This window comes from Elephas maximus, chromosome 17 (genome assembly GCF_024166365.1).
Source record: "Elephas maximus indicus isolate mEleMax1 chromosome 17, mEleMax1 primary haplotype, whole genome shotgun sequence".
NCBI classification, from domain to species: Eukaryota; Metazoa; Chordata; class Mammalia; order Proboscidea; family Elephantidae; genus Elephas; species Elephas maximus.
Window position 1 is genome coordinate 21,327,083 of NC_064835.1, and position 15,618 is coordinate 21,342,700.

A 15,618-nucleotide genomic window follows, 5' to 3' on the forward strand; every position below is an offset into this window, starting at 1 on the left:
GCTAACTTGGTTATTGGAGCCTTTGAAGCTCCAATGTCCTGCTTCCAGATGGCTAGAGCTGTTACCTGGTATATGGACCAAGGAATCCATTCACTATTCTTGTATGGATTCAGCTCAGGTGTCCTGATAGTCAGTCACCTAGTGTGTGGTGTAGGTTCTCACCCACTATCTTAGAGGAGCAGTGGTGATTGGTGTATACACAGGTTTTTGGTAGCAGCAAGGGGTCACACTCTGAGGAATGCAGGAGGCTGACAACCTTCCCCTGAGTGTCTGTGAGGAAGGCACATCCCTATTCTCTACAGCACTCTGGTGGTTGGGCTCTATGGCCATACCATAGGCACCCAATGCTTTTACTTGTAAGGACTGGTAGGCACCACTTATTCTTGGAGCCCTTTCATGGGTGGTTAGGTGGCATGGTTGGAGCCTCCAGTCCTCAGGCCCCTGCTGTGGGTAGATGAAGGCCTTGTTTAATAGTCAGAGTGGTGTCATATATCCAAAACCTGACTCTGCACCACACAGCTGAAACGGTTACAGTCAGGCTTCAAATAGATTTGTCCTATCTGGTTTAGTCAAGTCACCAAATCCATGCAGGGGTGAAAGACAAAGTCTGTAGATTGAGCTGCTTCTGCTCTGAATTTCCAGTTTAGGGGAGTTGAGAGAGTATTTTTTCCCTATTAGTTAACTTGCTACTTCTCCAAGGCCAGAAGAATGGCTCAGGGAATGCAGCAGGACCTATTTCAGTCCCAGGGAAATCAACTGTTAATGAAGCTGGCTGGGGCAGAGGGAGGAGGGATCATTTATATAGGATAGAGTTCTTTCAAAGGAGGAGCTATTAGATCCTCTCAGTAAATTAGACAAAATCACTTATCTTGTGCCGAGTGCGCTGTTTTATCTCAGATTCCAGAGGTGTGTGTAGCCTGTGCACAGTGGCTGGTTCCCCACCAAGATCGCCCCAGGGAGTTAGGGCTGCATCCTGACTTGCCTTCTTCAATTGAAGCTGCCCTGTCCTAAACACCATGGCCAGCTCTGCTTCTGTCTCACAAGGGGGCGAAGAGTGCTGGCACTTCAGTTGCCTTCTTTTGCTGAAGCTACCTCTTCCTAAACACCATGGCCTGCCCTGCTGCAGACACGCCACAGGATTAGGGGTGCGCCACTTTGCTTGCCTTCTTTTGTGGAAGTGGCAGTGTCTCTGAAAACTACCATCAGCCCTGCCACAGTCGTGTCCAGGAACTGGGCTGAGGCACTGCTGTGGGCTCGGCAACTCCTCGCTGTTTCTGCACCGACTCTCCCAACCCCATCACTGAGCCCGATTTCTTAACTTTGCCTTGATGCTCAGGGTTCCTAGCTTGTCATACATATAATTGATTCACTTGTTTTGGGGGGGGTCTTTGTTGCACTGGAAGTGTTTGACTTCTCCACCATCTTGGCTGTGCCTCCAATCTTTTTTTTTACACCAACAATCTTTGATGATATTTTTGAGTCTCTTTCTTTTGAACGTGGAACAGTCGTCTGGGTATCCCATGCCAGAAACTCATCAATTTTCTTCAAAACTCTCATCTCTGAGATACACACATTCTTTCTGCTTTGCTCTTTAATGCCATTGAGGGATTAGTAATAGATCTGATTTGAAGGTGAGAACAAAACACACCAAGACAGCATGCCTAAAACATGCAAAGACAACGTTGTCTAAACACCATGCAAAATTTCCATTCTGTAGCTATGGTTCTCCAGAACAAAAGCCCCAAGGGTCATGGACCACATCAGGTTATACGAGAATATGTAGCACATGATGCTTTGGGAATGAATGAGTTTTACCTTTACTCATAAGAACTTTTGGATTCTCTTCATTAGAAAACACACTTCTTTCTTGGATGTGGCACTCAATTTGAGTGATATACTTAATGTTGGCCATTCAGTTACTTTCCAGAACCATTATTTCTATATTTTTGAATTGGTTCCGGTATTCAACGTGCTCTCTAAAGGGAAACCAGCCTACATGAGTGGTCAATATATTATTTTTTACTTTCCATTAATACTTGTCTCTCATTAATTGCAGTGAATGGTTTCTCTGATATGACAGATATAAGACAGGAGAGCAGACATGAGTAGCTAAAAGAAGAAATGGAAGGTGAAATGGGGAAGAACCCATATAGAGATAGACAGGCCTTCTGTCATATACTGATGACTTTTTACAATATGCCCAACTATGGGAAAAAATTAAACCATTATAAGCCTTAGTGACCTAGTACATAAAATAAGTATACTAGTAATTGTTGTGCAATCCCTATATAGTGCAAATGTTTAAGGTGCCAAAGAAGAAAGTCCTGGATATACACTTCCAAAAAATCTGCATTGAAAACCCTGTGAAGTGTAGCTCCATTTTGACACACATGAGGTCACCATGAGTCAGAATCAACTCAATGGCAACAAGTACTTAGTAACTGGTAGTATATGTTTTCCAGAAGAGTTGAGAAGATTGCAAATAAGGCATGGAAAGTGCTTTGTTTTTGATGCTGTTAGGTATCACTGAGTAAATGTTCAATACTTATTGATCCCATGTGACAGATCAGAACTACCCCATAGGGTTTTCTAGGCTGTAATCTTTACAGAAGCATATTGCCAAGTCTTTGTCCTGCAGAGTCACTTGGCGGGTTAGAACTGCCAACATTCCAGTTAACATCTGAGTGCTTAACCATTGCACCACCACAGCTCAGAACACTCTTTATACTAAGTTGTTAGAACAGTTCTTTAGACATTCAGAGACTGGTCAGAACAAAGACCCACTCTTATAGCACAGAAAGAAAAAAGATATAATTCCATCTGTTGTTTATTTCCATGACCCATAATACAAGGATCCCAGAGTCTGTAACTTCCCACATAGAAAAGAGACAGGGAGGAAGAATTGGAGATATCTGCATAAGAATTGGATCTGTTTCACAATGCATAAATAAACATCTACCTCAAATTTCCTCTTCTCTTCCTCCATAAAATTCCCAGAGGAAAATGGCAGCAGGCAATGACTCCACAGTGACTGAGTTCATCCTTGCTGGGCTAACAGACAAACGAGAACTCCAGCTTCCCCTCTTTCTTTTCTTCTTAGGGACCTATGTGGTCACAGTGATGGGGAACTTGGGCATGATCACACTGATTGGGCTCACTTCTCACCTGCATACCCCCATGTACTATTTCCTCAGCAGTTTGTCCTTCATTGATCTCTGCTATTCCACTGTCATTACCCCCAAAATGCTGGTGAACTTTGTGACAGGGAAGAACATCATCTCCTACCATGAATGCATGACTCAGCTCTATTTCTTTCTTGTTTTTGCTATTGCAGAGTGTCATATGTTGACTGTAATGGCATATGATCGCTATGTTGCCATCTGTAACCCATTACTTTACAATGTCACCATGTCTCACCAAGTCTGCTCTTGGTTGATACTTGAGGTGTATATGATGGGCTTAATTGGTGCCACAGCTCACACAGGTTGCATGCTAAGAGTGATTTTCTGCAAGGCTAAAATAATCAATCATTACTTCTGTGATCTTTTTCCACTACTGGAGCTCTCCTGCTCCAGCACATATATCAATGAACTGGTACTTTTGTGCTTCAGTGTGCTCAATATTCTTGGGCCAGCCTTGACCATCCTTGGCTCGTATGTCTCCATCATTGCCAGCATCCTGAAAATCCACTCCACTGAGGGCAGGTCCAAAGCCTTCAGCACATGCAGCTCTCACATCTCAGCTGTTTTAATTTTCTATGGTTCTCTAGCATTCATGTACCTGCAGCCATCAAATGTCAGCTCCATGGATCAAGGCAAAGTGTCTTCTGTGTTTTACAGCATTATTGTGCCAATGCTGAACCCCCTGATCTACAGCCTGAGAAATATGGATGTCAAAGTTGCCTTAAATAAAATCATTGAGAAAAGATTATTTTGCATTAACAAAGATTTATAATTTTTGGAGAAGATTCAAGAAGGAAGGAGTCCAGAGACAGTAACATATGTACACAAGTAGTGAGATTATTGCCAACCCTTGATTATTTGGAGGAAAGTTCCCAAGGATAAGACTGGATTCTTAGTATCACTTGGAGGACAGTCACATGGATGGTAGTGTCAATTCCAGATTTTCCATAGGTCACCCATAGTAACCCGAATTACCTCTAATCATTTTTTTTTAAATCTTCAAAGGCCTTCATGTGGGGAGATTATAATTTGTGTACATGGAATTTGGCAATTTGTTAGATAAGATTTACCTATCATAACTCATAAAATGATCTGTTTGGTCTGTATCCTTTGAACCTCTTAATACTTATTGTATTGGCCCTTGTTTATTAATAAGTGTACAAATAAACTGGAAAAAAATAAAGTCTCTAAAATAAATTTTAATTCATTTAAAATGTACAAAATTCAATCCTATTAGTTACTAATTGCAGAGAATTTTATTAAGGAATACAGGGGCAGGTAATGGATAATAAGACATAATTACTATACACAAAATGATAACTCTGTGGTAGAAGAGATTGATAGACTAAACAGAGCTGAAGATATTATGTGTGTTTTTAATTATTTCTTTTGCAACATTCTTTTCTTCAGTTTTAGTATCGTGCTACCACCTCCATTTCCCAGAGAACACTATATTCATTTTTCTCTAATTCTAAAAGGTTTTTCTTTTCACACATATTATAGAATCACAGATATAGAAGTGACATTCTCTGACTATGCATTAAACCATATGGATCACTTACGTGACCCTAATACCTCACAGCATGTTTTTTCCTTTCCAAAAAGGACATGAGGTTGGACAAGACACTGGTGAGGTTCATGGTTACAAGTGGGTATCCAGGGAAGTAAAGTTCTGGCCACGAGTCCACTAGGAACTGGGCTTATTTCAGAGGGGATTCCCTAATGAAGAGACATCTTAAAATTTTGTGTAATCAAGTGTGGCCTCATACCAGCTCCCTGATGGGGTCAGATGGCCTATGAATGATCTGTTTTGTTTTTGAACTAACAAGTGAGATAAAAAAAAAAGCTGCATGTAGAATGTTTTATGACATTATGGAATGAGAAAAAGGATAAAGCTTTTGTTTTAGTCCTTCCTCTGCAGACCAAAAATGAAGGTGGAGAAAGGAATGAAGAACCATTGAATGTTTTTCTCATTCCCCCACATCGAAAAGCCCCCATCAGCACCTAAGAGTGACTCCTGTCTTGTGGTATCAGAGGATGAGGTTGAGAAGCTTTAAAAGGGGGTGGAGGAGGTGAGACATATATGGTCTCCACTCCCCATACCAGGTGTTGGGTACAATTCACCCCAGTTCCCCCAGGAGGGCTTTACCCACTCTGGAAGGTGTCAGTCCCAGCTGCAGGAGGGCCACCTCAGATAATGGGGGTCCATAATCCATTCTGAAGCATGACAGCAGAGATCTAAGAGAAGGTAGAAAAAGTATGAAGATGAAGGATAAATATGGGTGGAGAAAAAAGAGATTCTGGATGATAGGTATTATAAAAATATTTACTGAAAATTGTAAAGTCAGGAACAGCCTATTAAATAGAAAGGGGATTTTCAGAGTTTTAAGAAAGGGGAAGCTCTTCATAGATATAAGAACATATAAGTAACCATGAGGGAATGACATTTTCACTTCAGAGGAAATTAATTAGAGAAGCAGGCTGAGCACCTGTGCATTCTAGGCTACTTCAAGTGCTGGGGAAAATGGTGGTTAAGAAAGAAATAAACTCTGCCTGAACTGGTCTTGGTTTTCCAAGTGCTGCTTTGGAAACAAGGACCTTGAAATGGGGAATTTATGGTAGTTCATGAAACTAAACATATCCTTCTTTTGCTTCTGTTAATAAATCACCTTCAAGCGTACAAGCCTGCATAATGAAGAGCACTGTATGCAAGTGGAGTGAAAAAATGAATAAATGAGTATGTATACTACTGAATTGGGAGGGGGTAGGGGCTAGAAAGGAGGCTAAGAAAAAGAAAGAGACCAGGACATGAAGAAACAGGCCACTGCTCTAGGAACATCTAGAGGAAAACAATGAGACCAAGGTAAGGATAGGCCCTTCCCAGCCAAAAAATGTGCATTTTGCACAGAGGACAGACACTAGAAAAATGAGTCCCCCAAAAGAAAGAATGGAAAAGGGCCAGAATGGAAAAGGGGGAGAAGCTTTTTCAAGGAGTTATGAAAGAGCAGGAGGAGGACTCTGAATGACAGAGACTGGGGGAGACAGCTTTTAACTTCCCTCCTACCAACCCCTTAGTAAAACTTAGATGTCAGAAGAGACTCTGAAACTTACTTTTGAACATTGAGTAGCTAACGCGAAAGGAAGAAATGATGATCTAAAAGAGTCGAACAGAAGATTTCAAAGGAGACCTTGAGAAGACAAAGTATTATAATGACATGTGCAAAGAGCAGGAGACAGAAAACCAAAAGGGAAGAACATGCTCAGCATTTCTCAAGCTGAAAGAATTGAAGAAAAAATTGAAGCCTCAAGTTGCAATAGTGAAGGACTCTGTGAGGAAAATATTAAACAACGCAGAAAGCATCAAAAGAAGATGGAATGAATACACAGAGTTATTATACCAAAAGAACTGGTTGACCAACGTTCAACCATTTTAAGAGATGGCATATGATCAGGGACCAATGGTACTGAAGGAGGAAGTCCAAGCTGCACTGAAGGCACTGGTAAAAAACAAGGCTCCAGGAATTGACACAATACCAACTGAGATGTTTCAACAAATGGATGCAGAACTGGAAGTGCTCATTCATCTATGCCAAGAAACTTGGAAGAGAGCTACCTGGCCAACTGACTCGAAGAGACCCATATTTATGCCTCTCCCCCAGAAAGGTGATCCAATCGAATGTGGAAATTATCAAACAATATCATTAATATCACACACAAGTAAAATTTTGCTGAAGATTGTTCAAAAGAGGCTGCAGCAGTATATCCACAGAGAACTGCCGGAAATTCAGGCCAGATTCAGAAGAGGACATGGAACCAAGGATATCATTGCTGATGTCAGAAGGAGCCCGGCTGAAAGCAGAGAGTACCAGGATAATATTTACCTGTGTTTTATTGACTATGCAAAGGCATTCGACTGTGTGGATCATAACAAATTATGGATAACATTGCAAAGAATGGGAATTCCAGAACTCTTAATTATGCTCATGACAAACCTGTACATAGATCAAGAAGCAGTTGTTTGGACAGAACAAGGGGATACTGCATGGTTTAAAGACAGGAAAGATATGTGACAGGGTTGTATCCTTTCACCATACCTATTCAATTTGTATGCTGAGAAATTATCTGAGAAGCTGGACTATACAAAGATGAACAGAGCATCAGGATTGGAGGAAGACTCATTAACAACCTGCATTATGCAGATGACACAACCTTGCTTGCTGAAAGTAAAGAGGACTTGAAGCACTAACTGATGAAGATCAAATACCACAGCCTTCAGTATGAATTACACCTCAACATAAAGAAAACAAAAGTCTTCGCAACTGGACCAATAAGCAGCATCATGATAAAGGGAGAAAAGATTGAAGTTCTCAAGGATTTTATTTTACTTGGATTCATTATCAATACCCATGGACGCAGCTGTGGCACGATGGCAGTGTATTTGGTTTTTGGAGTTTGGATGATATAAAGAATATATCTCGGGTGGTGGTGGGGAGAGTGCTACCAACAAAACTGCATCTTTAGGAAATAAACTAGAATTTTCTCTTTGCAATATTATGTTATTACGTTCAAATCATAAAAATTTTATTTTTTTTAAATTTTTTTTCCCTAAGTGCTTTCAAATAGGAGTCAAGTCATTGCTAATCTGTTCTCTTTAACAGGAGAATCATTCCAGGGTCATTTCTTTGGTAAATACTAATTACACAAAGGCAGGGGATTTTTTTTTTTTTTTTAGGGGAACTTATACCTTAAAACTCACAATGGCATTCACAATAAAATCAAAGAGGCATGTATAGAATATGTGAATTAAGGAGGGAATTTTTTATTCCCAAGAGGGTAGCAGCCTGCCTGATACTGAGATTCCCTGGAACTCCAGTCTGTGTTTTCCATTTTCTGTGCTATATCAAAATTAATTTTTGCTACTATGCTTATTGCTAAGGGGTCCTGGTGGCACAATGTCTAAAGAGCTCAGCTGCTAGCCAAAAGGTTGATGGCTGAACCCTACCAGCCACCCCTGGAAGAAAGATGTGGCAGTATGATTCTGTAAGGATTTACAGCATTTTAAATCCTATGGGGCAGCTCTACTCTGTCCTAAAAGGTCACTCGGAATAGGAATCAACTCCACAGCAACAGACTTTTTTGGTCTTCATAGTTACTGTTCTAAATGTAGAGATTATAGCAGATGGCTACAAATGGAACTGACTTGACTTACACTTACCTCTCAAGATATAGAAAAGTAGCCAAAATAAAGGCATCATTGCTGTATAATGATAAATGCTGTTAATAGTTTAGACTCAGTGTAAATATTACCTTCCTGAATTTTGACTTCTATCTGAGAGAATTAAAGCCTCTGATGTTTATGACTAATAGAGACTCAGAGATATTTTTCCTACTCAGTCCTAAAGGGTCGCTATGAGTTGCAATCTACTCAAAGACAGTGGGTAAGTATTCCAGGTAGCCCTGATGGTGCAATGGTTAAGCTTTCAGCTGCTGACCAAAAATATTGTCAGTTTGAATCACAAGACACTCCTTGAAAACTCTATGGAGAAGTTCTATTCTGTCCTATAATGTTGCTATGAGTTGAAATCAATTTGACAGCAATGGGTGTTCTAAGTATTCCTGAGAAGCTAAACAACATTTAGATTGATCTCAAGGTTCCTTGTCTTCTGGGAGTCCAAGGTAAAACTGTACTGTGAGATGAATTTCTTTTTCAGGCTATAATCTATATTCAGTCCAAGGAAATAGCAGATCTGAGAATGAACGTGGCCAAAACCATGGAAGGGGGATGTTGAAATGTTTCAATTTTCAAACGTGAGAAAAAGCATAAAAACAAGAAGAGACAATCAGTAAGTCAATTGTCTCTAAGGAGAAATGAAAGTAAACCATAAATTACATAATTTTTAGAATTTCCAAGAAAGGCATTTATAGTATTCTTAGTCGTGTAGACCAATGTGTTATAACCCTTCAACCCCTTGTTCTGCGAATTCCATTTTTCTCAAAGCTTGGTAAAAATGGAAGGGACCTCTGAAGCAATAGAGTTCAAGTCTTTTTCTTTGGAAATGAGGCAACAAAGGTAATGACAAGTCCAAGTCACATAAATAGATACTTTTATATTGTGACTTCTCCGCACTGAATTAAATACCATTGAAGGAAAATAGGCTATTGAGTCCCAAAAATGCAACAGTAACTGAAAATATAGGTAAGCTTATCCCCACACAGACTTAGGACTCATCATTCAGAAATGCGTCTCTGTCCAACTGGATTCATTCCTCATTTCCAACAACCAATGTCGAATTCATATCACATCTAGAAAATAAAATGGAAATAACTAATTATGGTTATATTTATTCTTCATGGTTCTATAAAGAAGCAATTAATTTTAGAGAATAGTTATTCACTAATCAACACAGTCAACTATAGAGCTAGGGGAAAGTAACTGAGGCAACAAGGAGGGAAGAATGAAGACAGAATTAGAAACCAATAGAAAAATAAGTAAATGTCTCCTTACAGCCTCGAAGAGTAAACATTTTGATAATGGCGTCCATGTCTAACTCATTTTTATGTCCCTCATGACATCTGGTTTATTGTTTGACACATAATAATAATTTGGTGTTTACCAGATAATGAAAATAAATGAATTAATAAATTTCGTGTCAAAAAGTCTCCATATGGTTTTCAAAGCCCTATCTACCTAATGCCACCAATTTCAACTCTTACTATTCTAAAGGAAAAAAAAAAGCTTATTCTCCTCAGAACAGTCTTCATATTCCTCAGGCACACTGCTTCATCCCATGTCCTATTTACAAATATTTTACTCCATTCATTTAAAATTATAATTTCTATATCCTGTTTAACTTTTATTTCTTTGTCATCAAGACGTAGTTGATACTTTCTCCATGCTGCTTTCTCTGACTTCTAAAGCACATAATGAGTGGTCTGTCATTCTAATTCTGACTCAAGTATACACTTGAATCTTACATTGTTTAACTGTTTTGTGACAGGTTTTAGTCTAGCCTTCTAACTGAACTCCATGAAGGCATGAGTCTTTCCCGTATACCTTCAGGGCAAATCTCATTTTAGTTGCTCAAACAATATTTCTTGATTTTGTATGATTCCCTCGTGGTGTAGTGGCTAAGTGCTATGGCTGTGAACCAAAGGGTCGGCAGTTCAAATCCGCCAGGCGCTCCTTGGAAACTCTATGGGGTGGTTCTACTCTGTCCTATAGGGTCACTATGAATCAGAATCGACTCGACGGCACTGGGTTATATGATTCTTATAAATGTAGAGGTAGCCCTAGTGAAAGGGTAACTTTAGTTTAATTCAAGGGCACTACATATTCATATCGCAGTGTATATTTCAATGAATAAATCCAGTCCTTTTGAGAGTTCTGATTCCAACCATCATGTTGGATTATTTAGAATTTTGATTTGACATGTGAAGGAAACAAATATACTGGATTAAAATTAACAAGATAATTCCAATAAAGTCCCTGCAGCAGACAGTGTGAGGTTATTCTGAGAGCATTAGATGGCCATCAACCTCATCCCCTGAGCTCAGGCTACTGATTTGTCAGCTTCGTGGACAGCACTGGACAATACTTTTTGTGAGCATCGTGGTCAAGGCACTAAAAGTAGCAGTGATTTTTGGACACTCTTCAGATGCAAAAACGAACAAATAAACAAACAAAACAAAAAACAAAAAAAATTGAAATCAAGAAGTAGAAAACCTGAAACATTGGTCCTGTAAAGAAAAGGGACTTGAAAGAATATAAAGAGGTTCATTGCTTTTAGAAAATTTAGTGTAGCTACAGAAAATCAATTAAAGCTATGTCTAGAATAATTTTTCTGGAAGTACTGTTGAGTCCACTTTAGCCAAAGTGCTAATGTATACTAATAATTACTAACACTTCCCACATACTTACCATGTTTTAGGCATATATACTATGTTATTAATTCTTACAATAAATCTATGACCTAAGTACTGTTATTAGTGCCATTTCGAAGACAAGAAAACTGAGTGTTACAAAGATTAAGTCACTTTTCCTGTGTCATGCAGTCAGTAAAGGGCAGGACAAGGGCTTAAGCTACAATTCGTGTGACTCCAAAGTTTGCATTCTTAACTAGTACTAGCTCCCATAAGATAGAAACGTGTTTCTAGACAAAATCCTATAAATGATGTACGTGACCAAAGAGTTTTAAGCTCAGGGAAGGCCTGAAGGCACCAACTGGTAGGTAAAATGCAATACCCTAGTCAGATTACATATGTCATATTTTGATAATTTCTGGACAATATCTTGAAAGGGAAATTGACAAACTAACAGGACCCACCTAAGTGGCCAGAATGTTGAGGACTTGAGAAATGTTACATGAAACGTGACATGAGAAATATTTGACAGATGGAGATACTTTAATGTAGTGGAAACCAGAAGTTCCCCATACCTCTTCCACTTTGCTGTCAAGATGGATATAACATAACCTTAGAGTAGAACTTCTGGGCTCCATCACTTGAGTGATATCATCTAGTTATGCAAATACGTGATGCTTGAGGCCTCATTGGAAAATGGACCTGTACTTCACAGCAAGTATCATTGTTATGATTTTATGTTAAATTATTCATCATTTCTTCCTGTTCCACTAGACTAGCACTGTCCAATAGAACTTCTAGCAGCAATGGTAATGTTCTCACTGTATTCCCCAACATGGTAGTCACTAGTCATGTGGCTACTGAGCACTTGAAATGTGCTAGCATGACTGTGAAAGTAAGTATTTAATCTAATTTAATTTAGTTAAATTTTAAATAGCCCCATGTGGCTACTGGCAGCCATATTGGAGAGCACAAAACAGTACTAGACAGTCATCTCTCTAAGAAAACATACTACATTTAGTTTGCTCACCATTATAAGCTTTGCACCCAGCACAAAGCTTTGCACATAATAGGAAATAAATACCTTTAGTGGACAAGTGAATGAATGATTTTATGAGTATTTAATGATAGCATAAATTCAGTTTTATTTATTTTTCATAATGGGTAACCACATATCTCAGCTTACCATGCACAATTTTTGTTTATAACTTGTCTTTGCATAATTATTGATAGTGCCTTCATGCTCAAAAGTTGTTTAACCTCTGTCCTTCAGTTTCCTCACTCATAAAAGAGAATAAAGCATATTGATAAGCATGGGAGGGCTAAAGCAGTAGAGTGCTTCAAACATTTGATGAACAAAACCAAAATAACCAAACTCACTGCTGCCCAGTGGATTCTGACTGCAAGGTTTCCATGGCCCTAAATCTCTAAGGAAGCAGGCTGTCACCTTTTTCTCCCTTGGAGCTACTGGTGGTTTAGAACCACTGGGCTTTTGGTTCGCCGTCGATTGTTTTAACCACTGCTCCACCAGGGTAAGTGTTATGTAACTGTTTACAAAATATATATTAAGCTCAGTTAAAGACAAATTTGTTTAAAAATATAGTTTTTTTTTTTTTTTTTTTTATTTCTAAGTGTATATTTTAACACACAAAGCCCTGGTGGGGTGCTGGTTAATAGCTCGGCAACTAACCAAAAGTCGGCAATTTGAATCCATCCGCAGCTCCTTGGAAACCCTATAGGGCAGTTCTGCTCTGTCCTATAGGATTGCTATGAGTCGGTATTGACTGGATGACAATGGGTTTTTGGTATTGTAACACAGTACATGATACTTTGCCTGTGTATTAAATGAATAAATGATTGAATCCTTTAAAAATGTAGCATACTAAATGTAATCATTTATGAGCAAACGGAAGTTCATCTTACTACCTGGGTAAGTATAGGCAAATTATGTTTCTGTGGTTCAGCTCCATTATTTTTTAAGTGGGCATACTATATTAAGTTAAAAAAAGTCATATGAAATTGCCACTTGATTCAATCTAATACAATCTTCCCCAATGGGCTGTGTGAGGATTAAACGTGTTAATAAATGTAACAATTTTAGAATTGTGTATGGCACATAAGTGTTCAATAAAAAATAGTGTTCAAAACCACAAAGAGAACACTAAAAATACAATGATCTATTTCTCTAAGCCTTAAATAAATAGAAAAAAAATTAAAACATGGCTTCAAATATTTCAGAAATTATATTCATGTTGGAAGCTGTTGTCGTGAGGACCTCCTAGAACGATGTCTGCCAGGACTTAATTTCTAGTCGATAATCTAATGACTGTCTACTGTTTAACGCCGAGAGAGAATATTATACACAAGAGAGCTAATGTGAACATCATACAAACAATGAGAAAAGGAAATATTAATTACTCCTTTTTTCCCAATAGCTAATCCCTGGTAAACAGAAATCTTGAGGGACCTTCTATCTATATGTTTTTGATGAGACCTCTTGTATATCCAAACCCTGGATAAAAACATGCCACTTGTGTGTGTCTCAGATAGTACTTTGAGGAGTTACTCTAGGGAATCACAACTTGGATTCATAATATTTACATGAGCAACTCAGAATCTGATATCTGCATTCTGAACTCTCAGTAAAAGAGAACCAAGAAGTCTCTATTTTGAACTGCCACCACCAACATTACTAAGAGCTATTTCCTTTAGAGCAGCCTGGCTAAGCATTCCGCTCAGAGAAATGGTATCTGAATCCCATCTGTTCTAGAATGTTTTAATCTTCACGAAGCCTTAGCCTTCTTACAACAATATAGGAGTTTCCTAAAGCTACCTGTCAAATGGCTACCCATTTTTCCATGTAATGCATTCGAAGACAGAAAATTATCTTTTTTATATTTTAACCTATCCTACTTTCAGACACATTTATCATTAGAAATGTTTTGATGTTGAGACATTAGGCATAGCTCTGCCACCTGAGGTAACATACAGTAAGTCCAGTCTCTGTACTGTGTCATTAATCATGTGGATATTTGTTGTAAATCATCTTGATCCAAATCTTCAATTTTTCTGGATAATTATAATTTGTAAATGGCCCTCCTGAAATACAGCACCTAGAACTAAGCACAGTTCAACAGATGCAATTGATCTTGTGTGGTTATCACATCCCTTATTGTGAATATTATCATCCTTTTAGTGAATCCTTTGGGATTAATTGCATTTTCAGGTGATTTTGTCTTGATGAAAACCCTGGTGCCATAGTGGTTAAGTGCTATGGCTGCTAACTAAAGGGTCGGCAGTTCAAATCCACCAGGCACTCCTTGGAAACCCTATGGGACAGTTCTACTCTGTCCTATAGGGTCGTTATGAGACAGAACTGACTCGATGACAATGGGTTTGGTTTTTTTGGTTTTTCTCTTGATGCAGATTGTTCATGCAGAACATGAAGATCTTTTAGATCAATGCTTCTCAATTTTGAACATTGTGCAAGAGAGGCTTACTCCTACTTAACTTTCTATATTCAGGTTTCTCTTAGAAGTCATCAATGACTTAGGGGCAAAAGAGGGTAATGAGCGCACAAGGGCAATCTCTAATTTGTACCTCCACCACATTTTCAAGAATAGACATTGATAGCCATGACCTGTTAGCAGAAATGTCTCCCCCTTCCTACACACCCCCCATTAGATTGCTTCAGTCAGGTGCCTTTCACATTTGCCGTGCCTCTTAATGTTCTGAGCCTTGTCTGGTATGTGCAAGCAAGTGCTTCTCGCTGTCCCTCCTGCTATGTCTCTGCAATGACCACCCTCCCGCCCCAATTCTGAGTTAGTACCTTATTCACTTTGTTCCTATAGGGCCTGTGAGGTCAAAACATTGATTGTAGTTTCCAGTCTGCCCTTCTCTCTTTTCAGACTGTAAGATTCTGAATAACAGGGAATTCTACCATATTCATCTCTCTTTTGAGTGCCCTAAATAATTTCTGGCTCATGCTAGGTGTCCAGATATCCATGAAGTGAATAAATTTATGTTACACAGAAAATTTTATGTTTATCACTGTTAAATTTATTCTTTTAAATCTCAGTCCATTTGCACATACCTTTTTGAATCATTATTATCATATAAGCATTCATTACTATTTTCTATGTTGATGCTATCTATGATTTTGTAATAATTTTTTCTATGCCTTCATTCAATTATTCAAAAAATGATTTCTCAAGACAAAACTATGTATAAAGTCCTATGGAATGGTAACTCCAGATTATTCACCTTATATTTAGTCTTGGGATCCTCTTTGAATTCACAGATATTTTTCTATATTTCATCCACCACACATAACCACATCATGTACATGAGAATATTACAAGATATTTAGCAAATACTTTACTGAAATCAAGATAACCTAGGACTATAACATTCTTTTATTCTACCAATCCAGTAAAACTCAAGACAAAAATGGTTGACATACCTTAGCAATCTCATGCTGGCTTTGAATCGTCACTGCTTTCTTTATGAGAGCTCAAAATATATTTTTTCTTGAACTGTTTTGCTCAGGATTCATTGATTTCTAAGTTGAGTCAGT

General features: G+C 38.5%; 1 protein-coding gene across 1 annotated transcript; it reads left to right on the forward strand.

The window, feature by feature from the left end:
* Positions 1-3,003: 3,003 nt before the first annotated feature.
* LOC126060643 (olfactory receptor 150-like) lies at positions 3,004-3,954 on the forward strand. The gene has a single exon (XM_049856883.1). It carries the CDS (start codon positions 3,004-3,006, stop codon positions 3,952-3,954), a length of 951 nt encoding a protein of 316 aa, XP_049712840.1.
* Positions 3,955-15,618: the final 11,664 nt, after the last annotated feature.

Bases quoted from the DNA above. Each gene is read 5' to 3' on its own strand.
- LOC126060643 (XM_049856883.1), top strand. From the start codon at position 3,004: ATGGCAGCAGGCAATGACTCCACAGTGACTGAGTTCATCCTTGCTGGG.